The 24,648-nt window shown below is 40.5% G+C and overlaps 1 protein-coding gene across 2 annotated transcripts in view; it reads right to left on the bottom strand.

Moving 5' to 3' along the window:
* The window catches only part of LOC128700703 (uncharacterized), a 63,281-nt gene that overhangs the window by 23,903 nt on the left and 14,730 nt on the right, over positions 1-24,648 (bottom strand). For both annotated transcript variants that reach the window (XM_070097234.1, XM_070097235.1), the window contains exons 4-10: positions 21,526-21,591; positions 18,992-19,178; positions 17,758-17,963; positions 10,760-10,940; positions 10,530-10,620; positions 9,099-9,263; positions 762-889 (exon numbers count right to left, since the gene is read on the bottom strand). In XM_070097234.1, coding sequence (XP_069953335.1) covers positions 762-889; positions 9,099-9,263; positions 10,530-10,620; positions 10,760-10,940; positions 17,758-17,963; positions 18,992-19,178; positions 21,526-21,591 — 1,024 coding nt within the window. The remainder of the gene's footprint in view (positions 1-761; positions 890-9,098; positions 9,264-10,529; positions 10,621-10,759; positions 10,941-17,757; positions 17,964-18,991; positions 19,179-21,525; positions 21,592-24,648) is intronic.

Raw genomic sequence — 24,648 nt, 5'->3', positions numbered from 1 at the left:
TTACAAGCACAAAAAAAAAAAAAGTGGTGACAAATTGAAAACTCCTCAATCATCATCACTAACCCAACTTCCTACTTTCATGCACTGGAAGGCACCCTCCACAAAAGGGTAATTCACAGCTAGCCCAAAAACTGGAGATGAAAACATCATTTCAGTTTATCTTGGACTGCAACACAGTCCAACTACCTCTCCAGTTTGAGGCTTAGGTGTGATTTGTTCCAGTCACTGCATTGTGACCTTCAGAGAAGAACATTCTACAGAAAGAGAGGTGAAAGATACACCTGACCTTTCACATCACCTTTTGCTCAGAGCATAATCACTGGAAAGCCGCATCACCATTCCATCCTCCTTATTGTCACTTCCTGTGTATAATTCATTGGTATAATTCTGTCTCACACTGACAAAGCCACATATCATGCAAAGTTCACATGCAAACTGAAAAACTCAAACACTGACTATTGATCAAGCCACTTCATGTGTATATTTCCTATGAATAACACAAAACTATATAAATTATTTGCACTCCTTCTAAGCCTCAATCTCTTTCTTATCATCAAACTCTCATATACAAACTTCCTTTACCATTTCCAAGAGAATTTAAACCAACAAAAAAATGATGAATGCTGCAAACTTTTTAGCAAGTGAATAAAAATATAAACAAAACTAACCCAAACAAAACTAAATCAGACAGACAAACATACTACAATTCACTATGCAGGCATATAAGATTTTTATATTAACAACAACAGAACATAACTTACTTCATTTTAACGTCCTTAGAACCCTGTGTTATTTTTGCTCGTTTAAGGAACTCGTCTTCATCATCCGAGTAAAATACATCTTCTAGCGACTCTTTAAACTCTCCGGCTAACAAAGCATCTAAGGCATGCTGTGGCAAATGAGAAATAAGTAAAGAAATTAGATATAATTTATTTATGAACGCACTACAGGCATCCTACGCATAACAGTTAACTAGTTAACAAAAATTTGTGTGACAACAATGGACACACTAAGAAAAACTCAAAGATAATCTGTCCACCATTTAACGACATGTCATAACAGCTCAGCCTAATTAGGTGACAAGGCTTGTTCGCTAAGGCAGTGAATATGTAGAAGATAGGGGAGAAGACTGGGTTGAAACACTTGCCTGTGTAAAGTATACAAGAGTTTTAACCTTTCTGAAGCAGCAAGGATCATATTTAGGAGATGTGATCCATGCCAAGATCCCAGCCTGACCCTCAGTACAAAAGTCAATCATGCACTGCTACAAGATGTGCCAAATACTGGAAAAACTTGACCTATACAGTCTTCACTCAACATTTAGGAATAGCCATTATGCATGCAGGAAAACCTCACAGAAGAAGCACTGTGTGGCTACAACATGGTCAGTGCTCTGTATGTAATTTAACTTACAGCAACTGCCCTACCCCACAGCTGATTGCTTATATGAAGAGGCAAATGATTTTCTCTCTCCTTCACTCACTAATCTATCTTCACGCTGTCAATTCTCTTTTCTTGCTTTTCTCATCCTTTTCCATCTATCCCTCCCTCCATTCATACATTCCAGTACAATAACACCCAGTAACAAAAACATTAATGAAAATACTTTAAAAACCTGGCTAAATTAAGTACATCAAGTAATAGATGAATGATGTACAGTAATCTTATGTAAATGAATGCCATATAATGGAAATGAGTGAAAGCAATAACAGGCCACATAAAGAATACAGTCTGTGAGAAAATGTTAAAACAGTTAGACTGTAATCTAGGAGTCATCAATGACAAGACTGCCAGCACAAGGACATATACAGTAAACTCTACATAACTAGCTAATTGGAAGGAGCAGGTGGTCAGTAACAGTAACTGTGGTGCATAGAGAAGAGCTTCTTTTGCAGTGATTGTAACAATAATAGACAATTCTGTAACAAATGGACTTTGTTCACTGTTTCCAAATCGAGTGACCCAGTGGATTTTGGTCCATCTTTCCAGAGTCCATTATATGAGGGGTTTACAGTCAATGAAACTGTTATTAACTCGTAAGCTACAAACACGACCTTTAATAGTTTATTAAATGTAACTCCTCTTCTTCATGACATATGCAGTATGTTGGAAGGTTTCTTCTCATTAATTATTACCTGGTGGTATTAGTGCCTCCTTTAAAATTAGGGCATCTTAAAACAGTACTTTAACACCAATAATTATCATCTCAAAGATTTCTTATAATTCACAAAGTCTCTTAAAATACATAATGGGCAAGAAAACATCACACACATGTTATAAATTACTGAGATGGTATAGAAGGATAAGGGGTCCTTTTTTTTTTTTTTTTTTTTAACACGGCAATTTCCCACAGAGGAGGGTGACCCAAAAAGAAAAACTTTCAACATCATTCAACACTTTCTTATACAATAAAATTTCTCTAAATTTAGGTATTAATGTAAATTTGGGGCCTGGCTTATTACATTCATGGAAAAGTGCTAAACCCAAAAGGGTCATGCAGCACCTGGGGAACAGGAAGTAATCAGATATGATCACCAGAAGGGAAAGATGATTCCAATTCATTGGATAAAGAGCCTTTTGCTGGTAGCAAATTTTCAATCTATTGACCGAAAGTAGAGAGGGAGGGCTTTCTATGTTAGTGTACTTGTTTACTGAATCTAATAAAATGATTACAAAATGCTTAACCCTTTCACTGTTGGTGACGTATAGGTACGGCTTACAAGCCAGTGTCGGTGACATATTAATACGCCAAAATTCTAGAGATTTCAAATCTAGCGGGAGAAAGCTGGTAGACCTACTTGTGAGAGAATGGGTCTGCATGGTCAGTGTGTGCAGTATAAAAAAAATTCCTGTAGCATGCAGTGAATGAGAAAAAAAATCCGACCATGTTTTTGGTTTAAAACACCAACTTTGAGATGTATTTTCATATGATATTTATGGTTGTATTCTCATTTTCTTGGTCTCAATTGACAGAATGGAAGGTATATTACAGAAATAGAGATGATTTTGATTGGTTTCACGATGAAAAGTACCTTGAAATTGAGCTCAAATTAGCAGACATGTTTGATGTTCAAGTGTAAACAAATGACGCCACCATCAAATACGCTTCCAACTGGCCAGTCTAAAATGCAGTCACAAATGGGTTGACATCATTTACACAATTATTACAATAATGCAATATTCTGCATAACAGTAAATCTTCTATTTTTTGTGTGAATAAAAATTCAAAATGGAAAGCAAGAGTAATATAAGAGGGGCCTGGAGACATGACTAATGAACAGAGAAAACGTTATTTTAGTGCCAGGAATGTCTGCATTGTTTATTCTGGACCCTATCTTGAAATTGACATCTTTTGAAATTTGTGTGAAACTGGCCAAATTGTCAAATTGCCAAATTGTCACTTTATTGGTTTCTTATACTCAATTGATAGAACAAATGCAGTTCTAGCAAAATAGCTATGAGTTTGGTCGACTGGAACAATGGAATTGGCCGAAAATAAGGCTCAAAGTGGGTGAAATCACCAATGCGTATATATCACCGAGACCGCTAACCTTGCGAGAGCGTAATTCCATAAGTTTTCCATCAAATTTTGTACTTTTGGTGTCATTACCATTGGGAAACAATTCTCTATCATTTCATAAGAAAAAAATCTTTTTTTTTTTCTAATTCTTCGACACAGAGCAAGTTTGTGAGCAGGGTCTCGACAGTGAAAGGGTTACTGATGAAGTACAGATTCTGTACTAACTTACACTTATCATAATAGAATGCAAACTCGTTCCCATAATTCTTCTTTCTTTCTTTCAATGCACCGGCAATATCCCACCGAAGTAGGTGGCCCAAAAAGAAAAACGACAGTTTCTCTTTTTAAATTTAGTAATGTATACAGGAGAAGGGTCACTACCCCTTGCTCCTGGCATTTTAGTTGCCTCCTATGACACACATGGCTTGTGAAAGAAGAATTCTATTCCACTTCCCCATGGAGATAAACGGAAATAAACAAGAACAAGAACTAGTAAGAAAATAGAAGAAAACCCAAAAAGGTGTGTATATACAGCCTCTCCTCACTTAACAATGGGGTTCTGTTGCTAAGAGAAGGTCGGTATGCGAACTGGTCGTTAAGAGAGGAGCATACTATATTGGTAGTGGGTTTGTGTCAACCATCTTTATATATTTTTTTAATGTCACTTTTGCACCATTTATAACATTGGTGCACAGTGGACCCTCGTTTCTCGTAAGGCTCGAAAGTCGTAATTTTCGAAAATCGTAACGTCTTTTTCATCAAAACATTGACTCGAAAATCGTCATTTGACTTGCAAACAGTAGTTTGTCTCGGATGCATATGCACGGCCCCAAGCAACCTCACAATCCATTCCCAGCCAGTGTGCCATTGTTTATCAGTGAGTGAGGATGATCCCACGAGTTCATACTATACATTCGTTTTAATGCTTGCAGCTGCTAAATAAGCCACCATGGCTCCAAAGAAAGCTTCTAGTGCCAGCCCTTTGGTAAAGAATATGAGAAACACACATAATTTAAGAAAAAGTCTGTAGAAAAATACAAAAGGGGTGGTGGTAGAGTGGTAGCAGTTGTGATAGTGGTAGAGGGTAGTAGTGGTGGTGGTAGGGGGTTTACCTGGAGAGGGTTTCAGGGGACAATGCCCCCACAGCCTGGTCTGAGATCAGACCTCATGGTGGATCAGGATCTGATCAACCAGGCTGTTACTGCTGGCCACAAGCAAGCTGACTTACGAACCACAGCCCTGTTAGTCACGTACTGACTCTAGGTGCCTGTCTAGTGCCTTCTAGAAAACAGCCAGAGGTCTATTGGTAATCCCCCTTATAAGAACATAAGAAAGAAGGAACACTGCAACAGGCCTACTGACCCATGCAAAGCAGGTCCATGTTCCTCATGACCCACCCAGTCTGGTCACCTCCACTCAAGGATGGAGCACGGCACCAGACCCAGCAGCACAAGCTAGTCAGGTCCAACTCACACCCGCCCACACCCACTCATATATTTATCTAACCTATTTTTAAAACTACACAATGTTTTAGCCTGAATAACTGTACTCGGGAGTTTGTTCCACTCATCAACAACTGTATTACCAAACCAGTGCTTTCCTATATCCTTCCTGAATCTGAATTTTTCCAACTTGAAACCAATGTTGCGAATCCTGTCTTGGCTGGAAATTTTCAGCACGCTATTTACATCCCCTTTATTTATTCCTGTTTTCCATTTATACACCTCGATCATATCCCCCCTAATTCTACGCCTTTCGAGAGAGTGCAGATTCAGGGCCCTCAGTCTATCCTCATAGGGATGATTTCTGATACATGGGATCATCTTTGTCATCCTCCTCTGTATGTTTTCTAGAGCATTTATATCCATTCTGTAATATGGTGACCAGAATTGAGCAGCATAGTCTAAATGAGGCCTAACCAAGGATATACAGAGTTGAAGAACAAACTGAGGACTTCTATTATTTATACTTCTAGATATGAAGCCAAGAATTCTGTTAGCTTTATTGTGAACACTAATGCACTGTTGTCTTGGTTTTAGATTACTGCTAACCAGAACTCCTAAATCCTTTTCGCAATCAGTAGTATTAAGATCTACATTATTTAGTTTATATGTGGTATGGTTATTTAACTGTCCAACATTTAGAACTTTGCATTTGTCAATATTAAACTGCATCTGCCACTTCTCCAACCATTGCATCAGTCTATTCAAATCATCCTGGAGTGCTCTAGTGTCCTCATTAGAATGAATTGGACGGCCCATTTTGGTGTCGTCAGCAAATTTGCTTATGTCGCTATTTATTCCCTCATCTATGTCGTTTATGTAAATTGTGAACAACAACGGGCCCAACACTGACCCCTGAGGAACACCGCTTGTGACGTGCCCCCATTCTGATTTCTCCCCATTTATGCAAACTCTCTGCTGTCTATTTGTCAGCCATGCCTCTACCCAGGAAAAAATTTCTCCTCCTATTCCATGTGCCTTAAGTTTCCTCAACAGCCTCTGGCGTGGAACTCTATCGAAAGCCTTACTGAAGTCCATATACACAATATCATATTCATTACCATGATCTACCTCCTCAAACACCTTAGTGAAAAAAGTTAGTAAATTCATAAGACAGGAACGCCCCTTTGTAAAACCGTGTTGAGATTCATTAATCAATCTCTGTCTGTCAAGATGGCTACGAATTGCTTCGGCAATTATTGATTCCATAAATTTTCCCACTATGGAAGTAAGGCTTATTGGTCTATAGTTCGAAGCCAAGGACCTGTCACCTGCCTTGTAAATAGGTATTACATTTGCCATTTTCCACTTATCAGGCACTATGCCAGTTTGATGTGATATGTTAAAAGATTAGCCAAAGGTATGCTAAGTTCCTCTTTACATTCCTTTAGCACCCTTGCAAACAGTTCATCAGGGCCTGGGGATTTGTTAGGTTTTAGTTTCTCTATTTGTCTGAGGATCACGTTGCTAGTTACCACAATCATACATAGTTTATTATCATCCTGTTCTACATAATCTATTATTTTAGGAATATCGTTAGTATTTTCCTGGGTGAAAACTGAGAGGAAGTAGGTATTGAGAATTTCACACATATCCTTATCACTGTCAGTGATCTGACTGGAGTTACTCTTAAGTGGGCCAATCTTGTCCCTAATCTTACTTCTGTATACCTGAAAGAACCCTTTTGGGTGTCTTTGAATCCCTTGCGACCTTAGCCTCATAATCCCTTTTTGCTTTTCTTATTCCTTTCTTTATTTCTCTCTTTAATTGAATATATTGATTTCTTAACTGCCCATCCCCTTTTTTGATATGCCTATATATGCCTCTCTTTTGTATGCTGGGAGGCAACTGAACAGTCTTGGGCCCCCGGACACTTATCGTGTTCTCTCTCAGTGTACTCGTGGCACCCCTGCTTTTTATTGGGGGAATGTTGCATCTCCTGCTGAGTCTTTTTCTTTCATATAGTGATTTTCGTGTGCAGGTTTGATACCAATCCCTCCAGGACCTTCCAAGTGTATATTATCATGCTCAATACCGAAGAATCCTGGAATCATCGCTCATCTCTATAACCAACAATTTCAACCAGAACAATGGCTTCTATAGCATAGCTGAACCACTTGCCAAGAAACTTCTTCATCGCTATCCCACATAATAACATACGGATGGAAGAACACTGCAGAAGGTCTGCTCACAAACTTATCCTATCTCCCTTCCAAGCTACCCAAGATTTTAGACTCTATAACCCCACTCGGTAGATCATCAGATGCAGCATTCTCCACCTGACCCCACCTGACCTCAACATTCTGAACCTGACTATAAATACTCGCGTACCTTCCACCCCAGGTAGATCTGTTTGTGACTTGAAAAAGCCCACTGTGTGGGCGAAACGTTGTCAATAAAGGATCCCATTAAACTGCATACGTGTTTATATTTCCATTGTGTCGGTATTTTATACCATTTATTTCCTCCAATGTTGTTGGAGTTATATGGGGCTACAGAAAACACCACCGCCTCAGCTGCTGCTTCACCACCATTATGGACGGCTTACTCTCAGTGGCCCTTATATACCACACAACAACACAACACCTCTCGTGACATACGTAATGACTTATTTTATTCATTCTAGAGTATATTCCATGTTTCTATGTTATTAATATTGTTTATTATGTCATATTAGTTGAATTGTGATAGATAAATAAACCGTAGAGTTGATATTAGTGTCATATTCTCCAACAACAAACTTGCCATCCCTCCCTCACACAAACAAATCTCCAATAAGAACATAAGAAAGAAGGAACACTGCAGTAGGCTTGCTGGCCCATACTAGGCAGGTCCTTCACAATCCTTCCCACTAAGAACATAATAACGGAAGAACACTGCAGGTCTACTGGCCCATACAAGGCAGGTCCTTATCAAAATGACCTCTATACCCAAAGCTACCCAAGAATTTACTCCCATACCCAATGACACAAATCAAACTCAGCTCCTCCAACTCATATATTTGTCCAATCTCTTCTTAAAGCTACCCAAGGTCCTAGCCTCAATCACCCTACTGGTAAGTGTGATGTTAAATAAGAACTTAAGAAAGTAGGAACACTGCAACAGGCCTGCTGGCCCATACTAGGCCGGTCCTTCACAAATCCAACCCAGTAACAGAACAAATGCTACCCAAGCAATAAGCTCAGGTGCAAGTCCGACTCAAATCCAACCCCTCTCACTCGTGTATTTATCCAACCTAAATTTGAAACTACCCAATGTTTTAGCTTCGATCACCCTACTAGGCAGACCATTCCACTCATCAACTACTCCTATTACCAATGTTCATTTATACATTTTATTAGTGCTTTACATTTATTTGGCATTTTTTCCGCATGTAAATCTATATTTATGCTAGGGAAGTGACCCCTGAAATGACCTACAGTCCTTTTGGAGGGGGATTTCCCTTCCAAACAATAACTTCTCTTCCCTCTCTCCTCCTCCCTGTCTTCCATTCATCAACAACAGCCTTCAATAAAGGTAACTGTCATGTTGAATGTTCATTCTTTTGTGCATGTAAATCTATCTTTTAGGTAAAAAAAAAAATTGTTGTTGATACTTCTGGGTGTCTGGAATGAATTAATTGGATTTACATTATTTCTTATGGGGAAAATTGATTCGAAAATTGTCTATTTCAATAACAGTCCCACTTCCAGGAACGGATTAAGGACTATAATTGAGGGACCACTGTACATGAAATTACAATTTAAGAATCTTGCTCTTAACTTATTAAACAATAACAGTAAACCTTCGATTTTAAGAACTAAAAAGGGAGGAGGGGAGACGAGAGTGACTGGTAATGGCAACTATGATGGATAAAGGTGATATTGCTGTGCTATGATCTTAATAATAAACAATACTGTAACCATGGATTTTAGCAGCTATTTCCTAATCAACTGATCTAGTAAACTTTGTCCAAAGCTCATTAAATTGAGGGTTTACTGTATTTACTTCCCAATTTAGAAGACCTGGTCCGAGACTGGTATGCAGGGGCAATGATCCCTAGAATCATTAACAGTAAATGTATGGTAATGCCTTACCTGTACATGATTATATCTAGCAATTGCATTGTTAGCTTGTCTTTCCGTGAATCCCATTTCAACGATACGAACTATTCTAACTTTCCGAATTTCTTCCTGAGCTTCCTGACAACCTTTATCTAAACGAAGAACTTCTTCAAAGGCAGATTCAGCATCTATATATTTCTGCAAAATATAAAAATTAAGAATTATTAATAAAAAAAAAGTACAGATATTTAAAAAATAGAAAATACAAATTTTCCTATTAACCAGCAAGGTTAAGTAAAGTATGTTTTTTATACCGTTATATAATTCCACACTCACATTCCACGCACTATTTTCTTCTCCTCCTCCACTTCCTTAACTTCTTTACTGTCAGCACCCACAAACTGAAAGCTCCTTCTGTGATGGCATTTTTTGTTTTTAATTCTTCTAGTGCCATTGTAATGACACTAAAAATGCAAAATTTTATGTAATACTTACGGAATAACACAGGAGCGAAGTTGGAAGCGCTTTACACAACAGATATTCGACCCACTTTGAGGCCTGTTGTAAGCCAATCTAGATGCTCAAACTGGCCTACTCCCAGCTAATACACTAGTATGCCTTCCATACTATCCACTGATCACAAGAAACTGCCCATTCAACCATCAGAACTACCCTATCAATTGACCAGGATTTGGTAATTTGGCCAATTTTACACTTTTTGACAAAATCCAAAATAAACACTGTAGGCATTCCAGCCACTAACCCTCCCTATGTTATTAATCATGTCTTCAAGCCTCTCCTAGGTAACAATGAATTTTTTTTTTTTTTTTTTCAACAAGTCGGCCGTCTCCCACCGAGGCAGGGTGACCCAAAAAAGAAAGAAAATCCCCAAAAAGAAAATACTATCATCATCATTCAACACTTTCACCACACTCACACATTATCTCTGTTTTTGCAGAGGTGCTCAGAATACAACAGTTTAGAAGCATATACGTATAAAGATACACAACATATCCCTCCAAACTGCCAATATTGACGATATTGACAATGAATTCATCATCACATAATTCAACACTTTTCTCTCTTTCTCGGCAGATAAATCATAACCAAGAGTATTTAATCATAGTTTAAAGCCCTCCTAATAATTGAAGCAGACCTAGGAAAAAAACATAAAACAGACCAGAGAAGAGGGAATAGAGAGGCCCCTACCCTTCCCTATAACCGGCCTTCAATTTGTTAGTCTGCATAAATTAGTGTTAGACCTGATAGTCAACTTAATCCCATATTTCCAAAGCTTGTTAAATCACTATTTCTTTACCAATGTACAAGGACTGAGACTAGGATGCAGGGGTAATGACTCCTAGAACCAGTAACAGTTGATGTATGGTAATTCCTTACCTGTACATTATTATATCTAGCAACTACTGTATAATAAAAGAAAGACATAATTCTTGCTTTACTTACTCCTAATCCTCTAAGTGAAGTGCCTCTTCTGAAATGTCCTTTAGGCCACTGGGGTGCTAATTTAATTGCTTTCTCAGCATCCTTTAATGCTCTGAAAGTTAAAAGAAAAAGCAATTCAAATTCTGAAATTAGAAATGATATGCAATATTAGTTAAGTAATCAAAATACACATATGAGAATTACAACCATCAAACTTTACAAAGATCAGTAATTCCTGATAATAAACATACTTTTCATGCTGTCCTAGCTGATCATAGCAGTAGGATCTATTGCCAAAGAAACGGTGATCATTAGGATCAAGGCGGATGGCATCAGAAAAAAGGCGCACAGCTACAGAATATTGTCCTACATTGGCCGCCTCATTGCCTCGGATGGCCAACTGGCGGGATTGTAGCACCACTGGGTCAATGCCTGAAAAACAGAACAAAAAAAAAATTAGTTAACTATTTCGGCTCAAAAAATATTGTATTTTGTAAAATCAAAGAGTAAAAATAGATTCACATCACATATAGAAAATAATGTACTGTACTGCATACTGTACATATGCTGTGACAATTTTCAGATTTTTTTTTTAACACACTGGCCATCTCTCACCAAGGTAGGGTGACTAAAAAAAAAAAAAAAAAAAAACCACTTTAACCATCATTCACTCTATCACTGTCCTGCCAGAGATGTGCAGATACTACAATTCAGATGCCCCCCAAACTGCAAATAAACAATCCATTTTTTGATAAAATGTTGACAATCACTTTTCTAAAGGATCTGGGTATGCTGATATTAAGTATTATATTCTATTAAGTTAAATTCTGAAGTTTTAAGGTCAAAATCCTCAAAAACACAAACAGACTTTAACCAAAACTGCTAATGGCTATCATTTATTTTTTCCGACATCGCCTTTCTCCCACTTAGGTATGGGTGACTCAGAGGAGGAACATTCACATCATTCATTCAATAGCTGTATTACCAGAAGTGTGCAGACATCACAATTCAGATGACCTTCCAAACAGCAATGGCCACACCCCTCCTTCAGGACTTAGGGCCACATAAGCGATTTCTTCTAACTCGGTTCATAAATTTTTACTGGCTCATACTTCAACAGTACGTCAAACCCTAATAACCACTTATCACCACTCACTGCAAACTGATGTGCTCACACACACCTGTTGGATGATCAAGGCTCTACCACTTAGAACCTTTTATTTTTCACCTTTCTTATGTAATCCTTCCTGGGACAACCCCTATGCCTCCTCCTCAGATTTATACACTGATTTCTATTCTGCTCCATTCTTTCTAAATTGCCAAACAACTTCAACTCTTCCTCCTCTAATTAAATTATATCTTTTGGTAATCCCACATCATCTTAAAACTCCTGTCCACTTAATTATCTGCATAATATTCACACCACACATTGTTAAAGCATTACTATATCCTAAGACACTAACTCAAAGGGTCTCTGCTCTGGATCTAGTCCAGTCTGATAAAAATCCAGTTTCTTCAATCTTCACTCTATCATTATTGCTGTCTTTTATAGTATGTGAGGTACATATCAAATTTAGGACCAGCAGAGCAGAAAACAAATTATTATATGTATTTTTTTTTAACAAACTGGCCGTATCCCACCAAGGTAGGGTGATACATATAAAAACTAAAGTTCTTTAAATTTAGTAATGTATACAGGAGAAGGGGTTACTAGTCCCTTGCTCCCAGCATTTTAGTCATCTCTTACGGCATGCATGGAGATAAGAGAAATACAGAACAACAAGAACTATTATGAAAACAAGAAAACCCAAATATATGAATATGAGAGAGAGAGAGAGAGAGAGAGAGAGAGAGAGCGAGAGAGCGAGAGAGCGAGAGAGCGAGAGAGAGCGAGAGAGCGAGAGAGCGAGAGAGCGAGAGAGCGAGAGAGCGAGAGAGCGAGAGCGAGAGAGAGAGAGAGCGAGAGAGCGAGAGAGAGGGAGAGAGAGGGAGAGAGAGGGAGAGAGAGGGAGAGAGGGAGAGAGAGGGAGAGGGAGGGAGGGAGAGGGAGAGAGAGGGAGAGAGGGGGAGAGCGAGAGAGAGCGAGAGAGAGCAAGAGAGAGCGAGAGCGAGAGAGAGCGAGAGAGAGCGAGAGAGAGCGAGAGCGAGAGAGAGCGAGAGAGAGCGAGAGCGAGAGAGCGAGAGAGCGAGAGAGCGAGAGAGCGAGAGAGAGAGAGAGAACTCACCTAGTTGAGGTTGCAGGGGTCGAGTCCGAGCTCCTGGCCCTGCCTCTTCACTGGTCGCTACTAGGTCACTCTTTATGAACCGTGAGCTTTATCATACCTCTGCTTAAAGCTATGTATAAATCCTGCCTCCACTACATCGTGTAGACAGCCTGTACTGTCTGCACAGACAGCCTGTACTGTCTGCACAGACAGCCTATGCTGTCTGCCAGCTTAGTTCATATTTCGTGCCACTAAGGTGCTGCCCTTTGGGCCTGCTCCAGGTCAGTGGGATGCTGGGCCCACACACTCACAGCAGCCTAGCAGCAAGACAGAAGGCCTACTAGTTCTCCCTCTCGTGGGATGGCCCTCCTGGGCCATGGGCACAACACACAAGCCTGTGTACCCACCACTACTTTACAAATAAAGTAAGAAGCTTCCAAAGACGTTTATCATTTGAACCCCGCTACCAAAATTACCAAGTAATCACGTTTCATATTGGTGGCAGCGGTGGGATACTGTAGCGTGGGGTCACTAAGACACCACTTACAATTCTCGAAGAAATTCGGCAAATTTCAGCTAGATCCTGCTTGTACCTGTGTCTGGATGCTCAAACGTGCAGACACGACATCAGGATAACTCGTTGAGAGACGGATACTTCTTGTATAGGGTGATAAAGTGAAGATGGCTTCATCCCTCTTCCTTCCTCTCTCCGGGCAAACACAACTGCTGCAACCACCACTTCCCACCATTTATAACGAGGTTATTACTGAAATATTTACTGAAACACTCGATGTGACATCATGTGATGTCAGGCGTGATGTCGCAAGGTGACATCAGCAGCATTGTGACATCAGCAGACATCTCGAGGTGACGTCAGGCAGACATCGTGACGTCATGAAGTCGGGCAGCAACATCGGTGACGTCAATGTGATGTGGGCAGCAGACCACAGCATGTGGCCTGGGACATCTGGCTTGGTAACCCACGTGGCTTGTACATCCACGTGACATAGCCCACACCCCACGTGGCGTCGGGATCCACGTAGCGCCGTGATCTACATGGCATGCTGCTCCACATGGCTTGCTGATCCACATGGCTTGCTGATCCACATGGCTTGCTGATCCACGTGGCATGCTGATCCACGTGGCATGCTGATCCACGTGGCATGCTGATCCACGTGGCTTGCTGATCCACGTGGCATGCTGATCCACATGGCTTGCTGATCCATGTGGCTTGCTGATCTACGTGGCACACGGATAAGCATGCCACGTAGATCACCAAGCCACGTGCATCAGCAAGCCACGCGGATCAGTATGCCACGTAGATCAGCAAGCCATGTGGATCAGCAAGCCACATGGATCAGCAAGCCACATGGATCAGCATGCCATGTGGATCAGCAAGCCATGTAGATCAGCAAGCCATGTGGATCAGCAAGCCATGTGGATCAGCATGCCATGTAGATTACGACGCTACATGTATCCCGACGCCACGTGGGGTGTGGGCTATGTCACGTGGATGTACAAGCCACGTGGGTTACCAAGCCAGATGTCCCAGGCCACATGCTGTGGTCTGCTGCCCGCATCACATTGACGTCACCGATGCTGCTGTCCGACTTCATGACATCACGATGTCTGCCTGACGTCACCTTGAGATGTCTGCTGACGTCACAATGCTGCTGACGTCACCTCGCGATGTCACGTCTGACATCACATGATGTCACATCGAGAGTTTCAGTAAATATTTCAGTATTGCCGAGAAGATTGAGAGAAGATATATGTCGTGTGTTAATTCCTCTCAGTGTTCTCACATGTTAGTGTATAGCTTAGTGTCAGTTTTGTGCACAGAAAAGCATCATTTGCTAGTTTAAGCCATGTTGTACTGCATGTACCACGGGTGTGTGTAAAATTTTCCGTGTGTCCAGTGGTCTTGAGCCAGACCTGAGTAGCACCACTGTGTTAAGTCACCCGATGTGATCAGCGTGTTTGACAGCTGATATCAGTCAGCTCTGAGCCCGAGCCCCCTTATACAGAAAGCTCTTATGCTCTTCGCTCGTGATGTTCTGCAGAATCGTACCTGCTACGATTCCCATCGAGATTTGTTTCACTTCACCTCCAGACCTTCAGAGTGCAGTTTTATGTAGAGAAACAAGTCTGGAGACGCTTAGACTAACCTCTGCTATAACTCCAACTGCCGAGAGAATGACACTCGTCAAGCCGCAGTTAGCCCTGACGGCAGGCGTTGTGTCAGCCTCATGTCACAAGCTTCAGTGTGCATCCTGCACAAAGAAGATGTCAATTTGACTGCTAGCTCGCTCACTGCAGTCTGGTGTATGATGTTACGACTCCCAGATGTTTCACCCAGTCGTCTCTGCCACGACTCGCTCCATGACTCGTTCCACGCTCGCCGGCAGTGACAGCCCAGCGACAGTACCAGTCGAGAAGTGTCCTCCTGAGTCGCTTGCCAGAAGTCCTGCCCAGTTGCCGAGTTTTGACGACGCCTCACTCGAGGGCACCAGCATGTCATGCCCCAGGTTGAGTGAAAACCTGCAGCGACTCCTACGATGACTGCTTCACCGTTCTAGAGGAGACCATACCCTGTTACGTCACAGCTGAGCCGCAGCGATGTCTTCTGTGTTGCAGTATCTGTCCAGACGCAGGAAGGTGTGCAGTGATGCCCTTCGACGCTCACCGCCTATGACCACGATGTTTAGCACACCCGTTTTTTTCTTCCCTCCCTGTAGGAAGTTGTTTTTTTCCATGTCCATATGTATATATATGTTTTTTATTTTGTGTTCTGTGCCCTGTTCCTACGAAAGAGACCGAGTTTTTTTTACCACCAGACATGGTCGGGACGACCATGTGGTAGGTGGCCGAGCGTATGTAGACAGCCTGTACTGTCTGCACAGACAGCCTATGCTGTCTGCCAGCTTAGTTCATATTTCGCGCCACTAAGGTGCTGCCCTCTGGGCCTGCTCCAGGTCAGTGGGATGCTGGGCCCACACACACTCACAGCGGCCTAGCAGCAAGAGAGGCCTACTAGTTCTCCCTCTCGTGGGATGGCCCTCCTGGGCCATGGGCACAACACACAAGCCTGTGTACCCACCACTACTTTACAAATAAATTAAGAAGCCTCCGAAGACGTTTATCATTTGAACCCCGCTACCAGAATTACCAAGTAATCGCTTTTCACAATTGTTTCCCAAACTATTCCACTTACTGACTACTCTGTGGCTGACGAAATACTTCCTAACATCCCTGTGATTCATCTGTGTCTTCAACTTCCAACTGTGTCCCCTTGTTACTGTGTCCAATCTCTGGAACATCCTGTCTTTGTCCACCTTGTCAATTCCTCTCAGTATTTTGTATGTCGTTATCATGTCCCCCCTATCTCTCCTGTCCTCCAGTGTCGTCAGGTTGATTTCCCTTAACCTCTCCTCACAGGACATACCTCTTAGCTCTGGGACTAGTCTTGTTGAAAACCTTTGCAATTTCTCTAGTTTCTTTACGTGCTTGGCTAGGTGTGGGTTCCAAGCTGGTGCCGCATACTCCAATATGGGCCTAACGTACACGGTGTACAGGGTCCTGAACGATTCCTTATTAAGGTGTCGGAATGCTGTTCTGAGGTTTGCTAGGCCCCCATATGCTGCAGCCGTTATTTGGTTGATGTGTGCTTCAGGAGATGTGCCTGGTGTTATACTCACCCCAAGATCTTTTTCCTTGAGTGAGGTATGTAGTCTCTGGCCCCCTAGACTGTACTCCGTCTGCTGTCTTCTTTGCCCTTCCCCAATCTTCATGACTTTGCACTTGGTGGGATTGAACTCCAGGAGCCAATTGCTGGACCAGGTCTGCAGCCTGTCCAGATCCCTTTTAGTTCTGCCTGGTCTTCGCTCGAGTGAATTCTTCTCATCAACTTCACGTCATCTGCAAACAGGGACACCTCAGAGTCTATTCCTTCCGTCATGTCATTCACAAATACCAGAAACAGCACTGGTCCTAGGACTGACCCCTGTGGAACCCCGCTGGTCACAGGTGCCCACTCTGACACCTCACCACGTACCATGACTCGCTGCTGTCTTCAATGACAAGTATTCCCTGATCCATTGTAGTGCCTTCCTTGTTATCCCTGCTTGGTCCTCCAGTTTTTGCACTAATCTCTTGTGTGGAACTGTGTCAAATGCCTTCTTGCAGAGTGAGAGTGAGAGTGTGAGTGTGAGTGTGAGTGTGAGTGTGAGTGTGAGTGTGTGTGTGTGTGTGTGTGTGTGTGTGTGTGTGTGTGTGTGTGTGTGTGAAAGAGTGTGAAAGAGTGTGAAAGAGTGTGAGTGTGAATGAGTGTGAATGAGTGTGAATGAGTGTGAGCATGAGTGAGCGTGAGTGAGCGTGAGTGAGCGTGAGTGAGCGTGAGTGAGCGTGAGCATGAGTGAGCATGAGTGAGCGTGAGTGAGCGTGAGTGAGCGTGAGTGAGCGTCCGTGGTTTTTTCTTTTTTAACACATCGGCCGTTTCTCACCAAGGCAGGGTGACCCAAAAAGAAAAAAAACCCAAAAGTAAAAACTTTCATCATCATTCAACACTTTCATCATCACTCATACATAATCACTGTCTTTGCAGAGGAGCTCAGATACAACAGTTTAGATGTCCCTCCATACTGTCAATATCCCAATCCCCTCATTTAAAGTGCAGGCATTGTATTTCCCACTTCCAGGACTCAAGTCCAGCTAACTAGTTTCCCTGAATCCCTCCACAAAATATTACCCTGCTCACACTCCAACAGCTCGTCCGGTCCCAAAAACCATTTTTCTCCATTCACTCCTATCTAACACGCTTGTACACATGCATGTACATGCATGTGTAGTGTGACCTAAGTGTAAGTAGAAGTAGCAAGATGGTATATACCTGTTATCTTGCGTGTTTATAAGACAGAAAAAAGACACCAGCAATCCTACCATCATGTAAAACAATTACAGGTTTCCCAGTCACACTCACTTGGCATGATGGTAATACCTCCCTCCATGTATGTATATCGTGCATAACACAAAAATTGTATCCTTACTTGCAGTATTACCATCGTCTTCTTCATGACTCCCTCCTTTACTCAGAGCTTTCCGTCGAACTTCATGTTTAGACGTGGCACCAAGTCCTATTTTTTTTCCTGCTGCAGTTGCAACAAAGGCTGATTTAGGATCCAAACCCTGACCTTCATCTTCATCTTCATCATCATCGTCATCGTCTTCATCGTTGGACCCAGAATCGTCTTCTCTGCAGTACCAATAGACAAATCAATAATGTATCAAGAATCTGACATACAAAGCATGATGATGGAAAAATTTTTTACTGTAACATGCTAAATGACATGGTAGGGGCTAGTAACCCCTTCTCCTGTATATGTTACTAAATGTAAAAGGAGAAACTTTCGTTTTTCCTTTTGGGCCACCCCGCCTTGGTGGGATACGGCCGGTGTGTTGAAAGAAAGAAAGAACTGATGTGGTAGAAGGGATAATGATTACAGTAACATGATAAATGATATGAAAGAGAAAATAATAAGGTTACATGTTAGCTGTGTTAGAGAAAGGCTAACAAGCTAACTACTGTGGTAGAGACTGGATCAAGATGCTAATTGCAACATGGTAAATGATGTAGCAGAAGGGATATGACATAAATAATGTGAACATAACTGATGTGACATAACTGATGTGGAAGAGAAAGAAATGATTACTGTAATGTGGTAACTAATGTATCAGCAAGGTAACTGTAGTAGATATAAAATAATGATTACAGTAACTAGATAATTAATGAAGTTGACAAGACAATGAATTTAAAGTAAATATTTTAACATGAAATCCAGTGAAGTTAATTAAAACAAAAAGAAATAAGAGCTCAATTATATCAAATAAGATAGTACATAAAAAACTAATGATTTTGAAAGAAGGAAGGAAGGAAAGAGGGGAGGAAGAGACAGAAACACTTGCCGACAAATGGCTCCAACTTCCTCCTCTTCTCTATTTGTATGTCTCATAACAAATAAATACCTTTCACATGAGGTGAGGTAGGTCACAGCTCTTACTTGTAAATGAAGACAGGAACTCTTAACCTAACTCTGTAAACCCTTGTATAAATAAAAAAAAGAGAAAATAAAGAAGAGAAAAATATTAAGAGAAAGAGGAAAAGGTGTAAGAGAAAAAGATGAGAGATTGAGAAAAAGAGAAGAGAAAAAGAAAACAAAGAAAGAGAAGAGAGAGAGAGAGAGAGAGAGAAAAGGGGGTAGAACACACAAGTACCTGTCTTACCTTTTACTATTGCTATTATTAGAATTTTGATTAGATTGATTTTCTAATTTTCCTGATTTTTTCTTTTCTTTCCTTCTTTTCTTTTTTGCTCTTCTTTTTTCAGCTTTTCTTTTCTCTTTCTCAGCATCTGTTAGGTCAACGTTAGTTTTTGAAAGATGATTTTGTGTATCTCCATTGCGGCATAAAACTGCTCGAAAGAAAACTTAGTGAATCATCACATAATACTTGATCAAATATATATTTAATATTAGTTAAAACACTATTTTTACAAGTTTATGAATCTTTCAAGTAACATATGTTACTTGAAAACAAAATATCCTGTGAAGAAAGGTAAGTGTAATAATCAAAATATTTATTTCATGCTCCCTCATCACAATAACAGTTTCAAAATAAAATACTTATTTGAATGTTTACTGGTGCATTTGATGACAAGTGTTTTTCACCCTAGAAATATCCAAAATTCTAATGGAGAGATGGCTATAAAAAAAAAAAGAAGCAGAAACGTCTATCATAACCACCAACATTTTATGATTCAGTACCGGCATGTAGAATACAGAAGTCATGCATCAGGTTATAAATTCTTATCCGTACACTGAACATCTCTATCAAGGTAGTGTGACCCCAGAAAACAAAATACAGTCACCATCATTCATTCAAAAGCAGTCCACCTAACCGACTTCATGAATCCCTTCATAAAAGTTACCATACCCACACACCAACACCTTCAGTAAAAAAACAAACACTTGTCTTCATTTACTATCTAACATAAGCCTGCTAGATGCACCAGCCCCTAAAACAAACCTTCCTATGCCTCCTCCCTCCATGCATTCTTACAATGACCCCTACCCCTCTTACTTTCCACCCCAGATTTATACATCTTTGTCATCCTAGCCTCTCCATCCTCTCTACATGCCCAAACCACCTCATCCTTCTGTATTATATGTTTGATGACCCCCTCATCCCATTTTAATTTCAATGCTCTGAATTATCTGCATATTCACACCACACAGTGCTCTCAAATATGTCTCCAATGTCTCTAACTACCTCACTGTAGCATTTAAAGCTAATGCCTCAGACCCACAAAAAGTGTTGCTATCATTATACTCTGACAAATTCCCTTTTTAGCATCTATACACTTCTTTTTTTCCACAGATGCCTCAAAACACCACCCATATTTTTCTTATTCATTATTCTAAGGTTCCTTTCTTTGCAAAGATGCATTTCTGCACAACCCATTTTTTTCCTCTGATCTATTCTAAGGTTCACCTCATCTTTCATAGACCCATCTATTGAAATGTCCACCCCCCAAATACCTAAACACATCCACTTCCTCCATACACTCTCCCTTTCATCTGATATTCAATCTGTCATTGAATAAGCTTTTTATTGCCCTCATCACCTTGCTCTTTTCTATGTTGAATTTTAATTTCCATTTTTTATATATTCTCCCAAATCTGTCCACCCACCTTTGCAACTTGTCTTAAGAATCCAGCAAAAATCAATGTCATCAGCAAAGACCAACCATGAAATTTCCACTTTATGTCAGATCCAACATCTTTTAACCCCACACTTCTTCCCAACCCCATCTCTAAATATGTTAAGCAACTATGATGACCTCACACATCCCTGCCCAAGTTCTACTTGGGCAGAGAAAATATTTCCCCTTTCTCCTACATATCTTTTATTAACCTACCTTCCATTCCATACATTTGTAAAATTTGAAACATGGCTCCCCTATCCACTTTATATGATGTCTAAATCCATAAATACAACAAACAGTTCTTTACCCTTATCTAAGTAATGCTCATTTATATTCTTCAATACAAACAATTAGCCTACACAACCCCTACTCCTCATAAATATTCCCTTCTTCTCGGCAATCCTAATTTCTGTCGTACCCCTAACCCTTTCACTAGTAATTTTACTAAAAAAATTCACCTGGTATAAAAAAAAAAAAAAAAAAATTTTTTAAATTCTCCCTTGTCCCCTTTTCTCTTCTACAAGGGAACTATGAATGTTCTATGGCAATCCTTTGGTACCTTCTATTCTTTCAAGTACGTATATACTTAATTTTTTTATTGTTATTATCACACTGGCCGATTCCCACCAAGGCACCTAACCACATGCTTTTAACATGTCTTAATTCAAACCATCCCAGCTGCTTTGCCCTTCTTTCAGGCTCCTCCATTTCTAATCCATGAAAACACCACCTTCCCTTAATCATCAGCATTAACTCGTCAAAATATCCTCTTCATCTTTCCAGTACTCCTACCTCTGTGTGTTACATCTCCCCTCTTTCATTTTTAACTGCTAAGTCCATTTGCTCTCCAGGCTGCCTCACTTTATTGATCTATACAGTCCTAATAACCAAAGTACGAAATTGATTCCATACTCTAAACACAAATCTACAATTTTAAAAGTTAGAATTTAGAGCAAGAAGCAGCCTCTGCTTAAAAAAATATTCTTTTCATCTCATTAAATACCTGAAACATTTTATTATAAAACAAACATACAAGACAATTAGTATAACTCACCTCGCCACTCATCTTCAGAGCTATCATCATCAGAGTCATCATCATCCTCATACACAACTGCATGACCTGCTCAAGTAATTCAGAAACCAAATTAGTGTTCAAATTAATCAGAAACCAAGATAGAGATAATTACTAATAATTCTTTAATAATAATAATTCTTTATTACTACTAACCATGACATCCCCTATTTAAGCATTACTGCTACTGTGCAGACCAAAACCTCACCCTTTGCAAGAAAAAACCTTAATAAGCAATGGGCTTCCTTTCCCCATCAGGTATATCAGGGCCCGGTTAATGCTTTCAACAGAAAAAAAAATATATCTTTCTTTCAACACATCAGCTGTATCCCACCGAGGCGGGGTGGCCCAAAGAGAAAAACGAAAGTTCCTCTTTTTAAATTTAGTAATTTATACGGGAGAAGGGGTTATTAGCCCCTTGCTACCGGCATTTTAGTCACCTCTGACAACATGCATGGCTTACGGAGGAAGAATTTTGTTCCACTTCCCCATGGAGATAAGAGGAAATAAACAAGAACAAGAACTAGAAAGAAAACAGAAGAAAACCCAGAGGGGTGTGTGTATATATGTTTGTACATGTATGTGTAGTGTGACGTAAGTGCAAGTAGAAGCAGCAAGACATACCTGAAATCTTGCATGTTTATGAGACAGAAAAAAGGACACCAGCAATCCTACCATCGTGTAAAACAATTACAGGCTATCGTTTTACACTCACTTGGCAGGACGGTAGTACCTCCCTGGTTGCTGTCTACCAACATACTACCTAAGAAATACATATGTATATACATTTTGTTTTTTTCAACAAGTCGGCCGTCTCCCACCGAGGCAGAGTGACCCAAAAAGAAAGAAAATCCCCAAAAAGAAAATACTTTCATCATCATTCAACACTTTCACCTCACTCACACATAATCATTTTTGCAGAGGCGTCCAGAATACAACAGTTTAGAAGTATATTTTTTTTTTTATTATTATCACACTGGCCGATTCCCACCAAGGCAGGGTGGCCCGAAAAAGAAAAACTTTCACCATCATTCACTCCATCACTGTCTTGCCAGAAGGGTGCTTTACACTACAGTTTTTAAACTGCAACATTAACACCCCTCCTTCAGAGTGCAGGCACTGTACTTCCCATCTCCAGGACTCAAGTCCGGCCTGCCGGTTTCCCTGAACCCCTTCATAAATGTTACTTTGCTCACACTCCAACAGCACGTCAAGTATTAAAAACCATTTGTCTCCATTCACTCCTATCAAACACGCTCACGCATGCCTGCTGGAAGTCCAAGCCCCTCGCACACAAAAACAGATGATTGCTGATGTTATGAATGAAAAGAAGTTGGATGTCCTGGCCCTAAGCGAAACAAAGTTGAAGGGGGTAGGGGAGTTTCGGTGGGGGGAAATAAATGGGATTAAATCTGGAGTATCTGAGAGAGTTAGAGCAAAGGAAGGGGTAGCAGTAATGTTGAATGATCAGTTATGGAAGGAGAAAAGAGAATATGAATGTGTAAATTCAAGAATTATGTGGATTAAAGTAAAGGTTGGATGCGAGAAGTGGGTCGTAATAAGCGTGTATGTACCTGGAGAAGAGAGGAATGCAGAGGAGAGAGAGAGATTTTGGGAGATGTTAAGTGAATGTATAGGAGCCTTTGAACCAAGTGAGAGAGTAATTGTGGTAGGGGACCTAAATGCTAAAGTAGGAGAAACTTTTAGAGAGGGTGTGGTAGGTAAGTTTGGGGTGCCAGGTGTAAATGATAATGGGAGCCCTTTGATTGAACTTTGTATAGAAAGGGGTTTGGTTATAGGTAATACATATTTTAAGAAAAAGAGGATAAATAAGTATACAAGATATGATGTAGGGCGAAATGACAGTACGTAGTTTGTTGGATTATGTATTGGTAGATAGAAGACTGTTGAGTAGACTTCAGGATGTACATGTTTATAGAGGGGCCACAGATATATCAGATCACTTTCTAGTTGTAGCTACACTGAGAGTAAAAGGTAGATGGGATACAAGGAGAATAGAAGCATCAGGGAAGAGAGAGGTGAAGGTTTATAAACTAAAAGAGGAGGCAGTTAGGGTAAGATATAAACAGCTACTGGAGGATAGATGGGCTAATGAGAGCATAGGCAATGGGATCAAAGAGGTATGGGGTAGGTTTAAAAATGTAGTGTTAGAGTGTTCAGCAGAAGTTTGTGGTTACAGGAAAGTGGGTGCGGGAGGGAAGAGGAGCGATTGGTGGAATGATGATGTAAAGAGAGTAGTAAGGGAGAAAAAGTTAGCATATGAAAAGTTTTTACAAAGTAGAAGTGATGCAAGGAGGGAAGAGTATATGGAGAAAAAGAGAGAGGTTAAGAGAGTGGTGAAGCAATGTAAAAAGAGAGCAAATGAGAGAGTGGGTGAGATGTTATCAACAAATTTTGTTGAAAATAAGAAAAAGTTTTGGAGTGAGATTAACAAGTTAAGAAAGCCTAGAGAACAAATGGATTTGTCAGTTAAAAATAGGAGAGGAGAGTTATTAAATGGAGAGTTAGAGGTATTGGGAAGATGGAGGGAATATTTTGAGGAATTGTTAAATGTTGATGAAGATAGGGAAGCTGTGATTTCATGTATAGGACAAGGAGGAATAACATCTTGTAGGAGTGAGGAAGAGCCAGTTGTGAGTGTGGGGGAAGTTCGTGAGGCAGTAGGTAAAATGAAAGGGGGTAAGGCAGCCGGGATTGATGGGATAAAGATAGAAATGTTAAAAGCAGGTGGGGATATAGTTTTGGAGTGGTTGGTGCAATTATTTAATAAATGTATGGAAGAGGGTAAGGTACCTAGGGATTGGCAGAGAGCATGCATAGTTCTTTTGTATAAAGGCAAAGGGGATAAAAGAGAGTGCAACATATAAGAGAGTGCACATATAAGTGAACAGTATTTAGATAAGGCTAAAGAGGTCTTTGTGGCATTTATGGATTTGGAAAAGGCATATGACAGGGTGGATAGGGGGGCAATGTGGCAGATGTTGCAAGTGTATGGTGTAGGAGGTAGGTTACTGAAAGCAGTGAAGAGTTTTTACGAGGATAGTGAGGCTCAAGTTAGAGTATGTAGGAAAGAGGGAAATTTTT

The sequence above is a fragment of the Cherax quadricarinatus genome, chromosome 56, assembly GCF_038502225.1.
Source record: "Cherax quadricarinatus isolate ZL_2023a chromosome 56, ASM3850222v1, whole genome shotgun sequence".
NCBI lineage: Eukaryota > Metazoa > Arthropoda > Malacostraca > Decapoda > Parastacidae > Cherax > Cherax quadricarinatus.
This window is presented reverse-complemented; position numbering and strand designations above follow the sequence as displayed.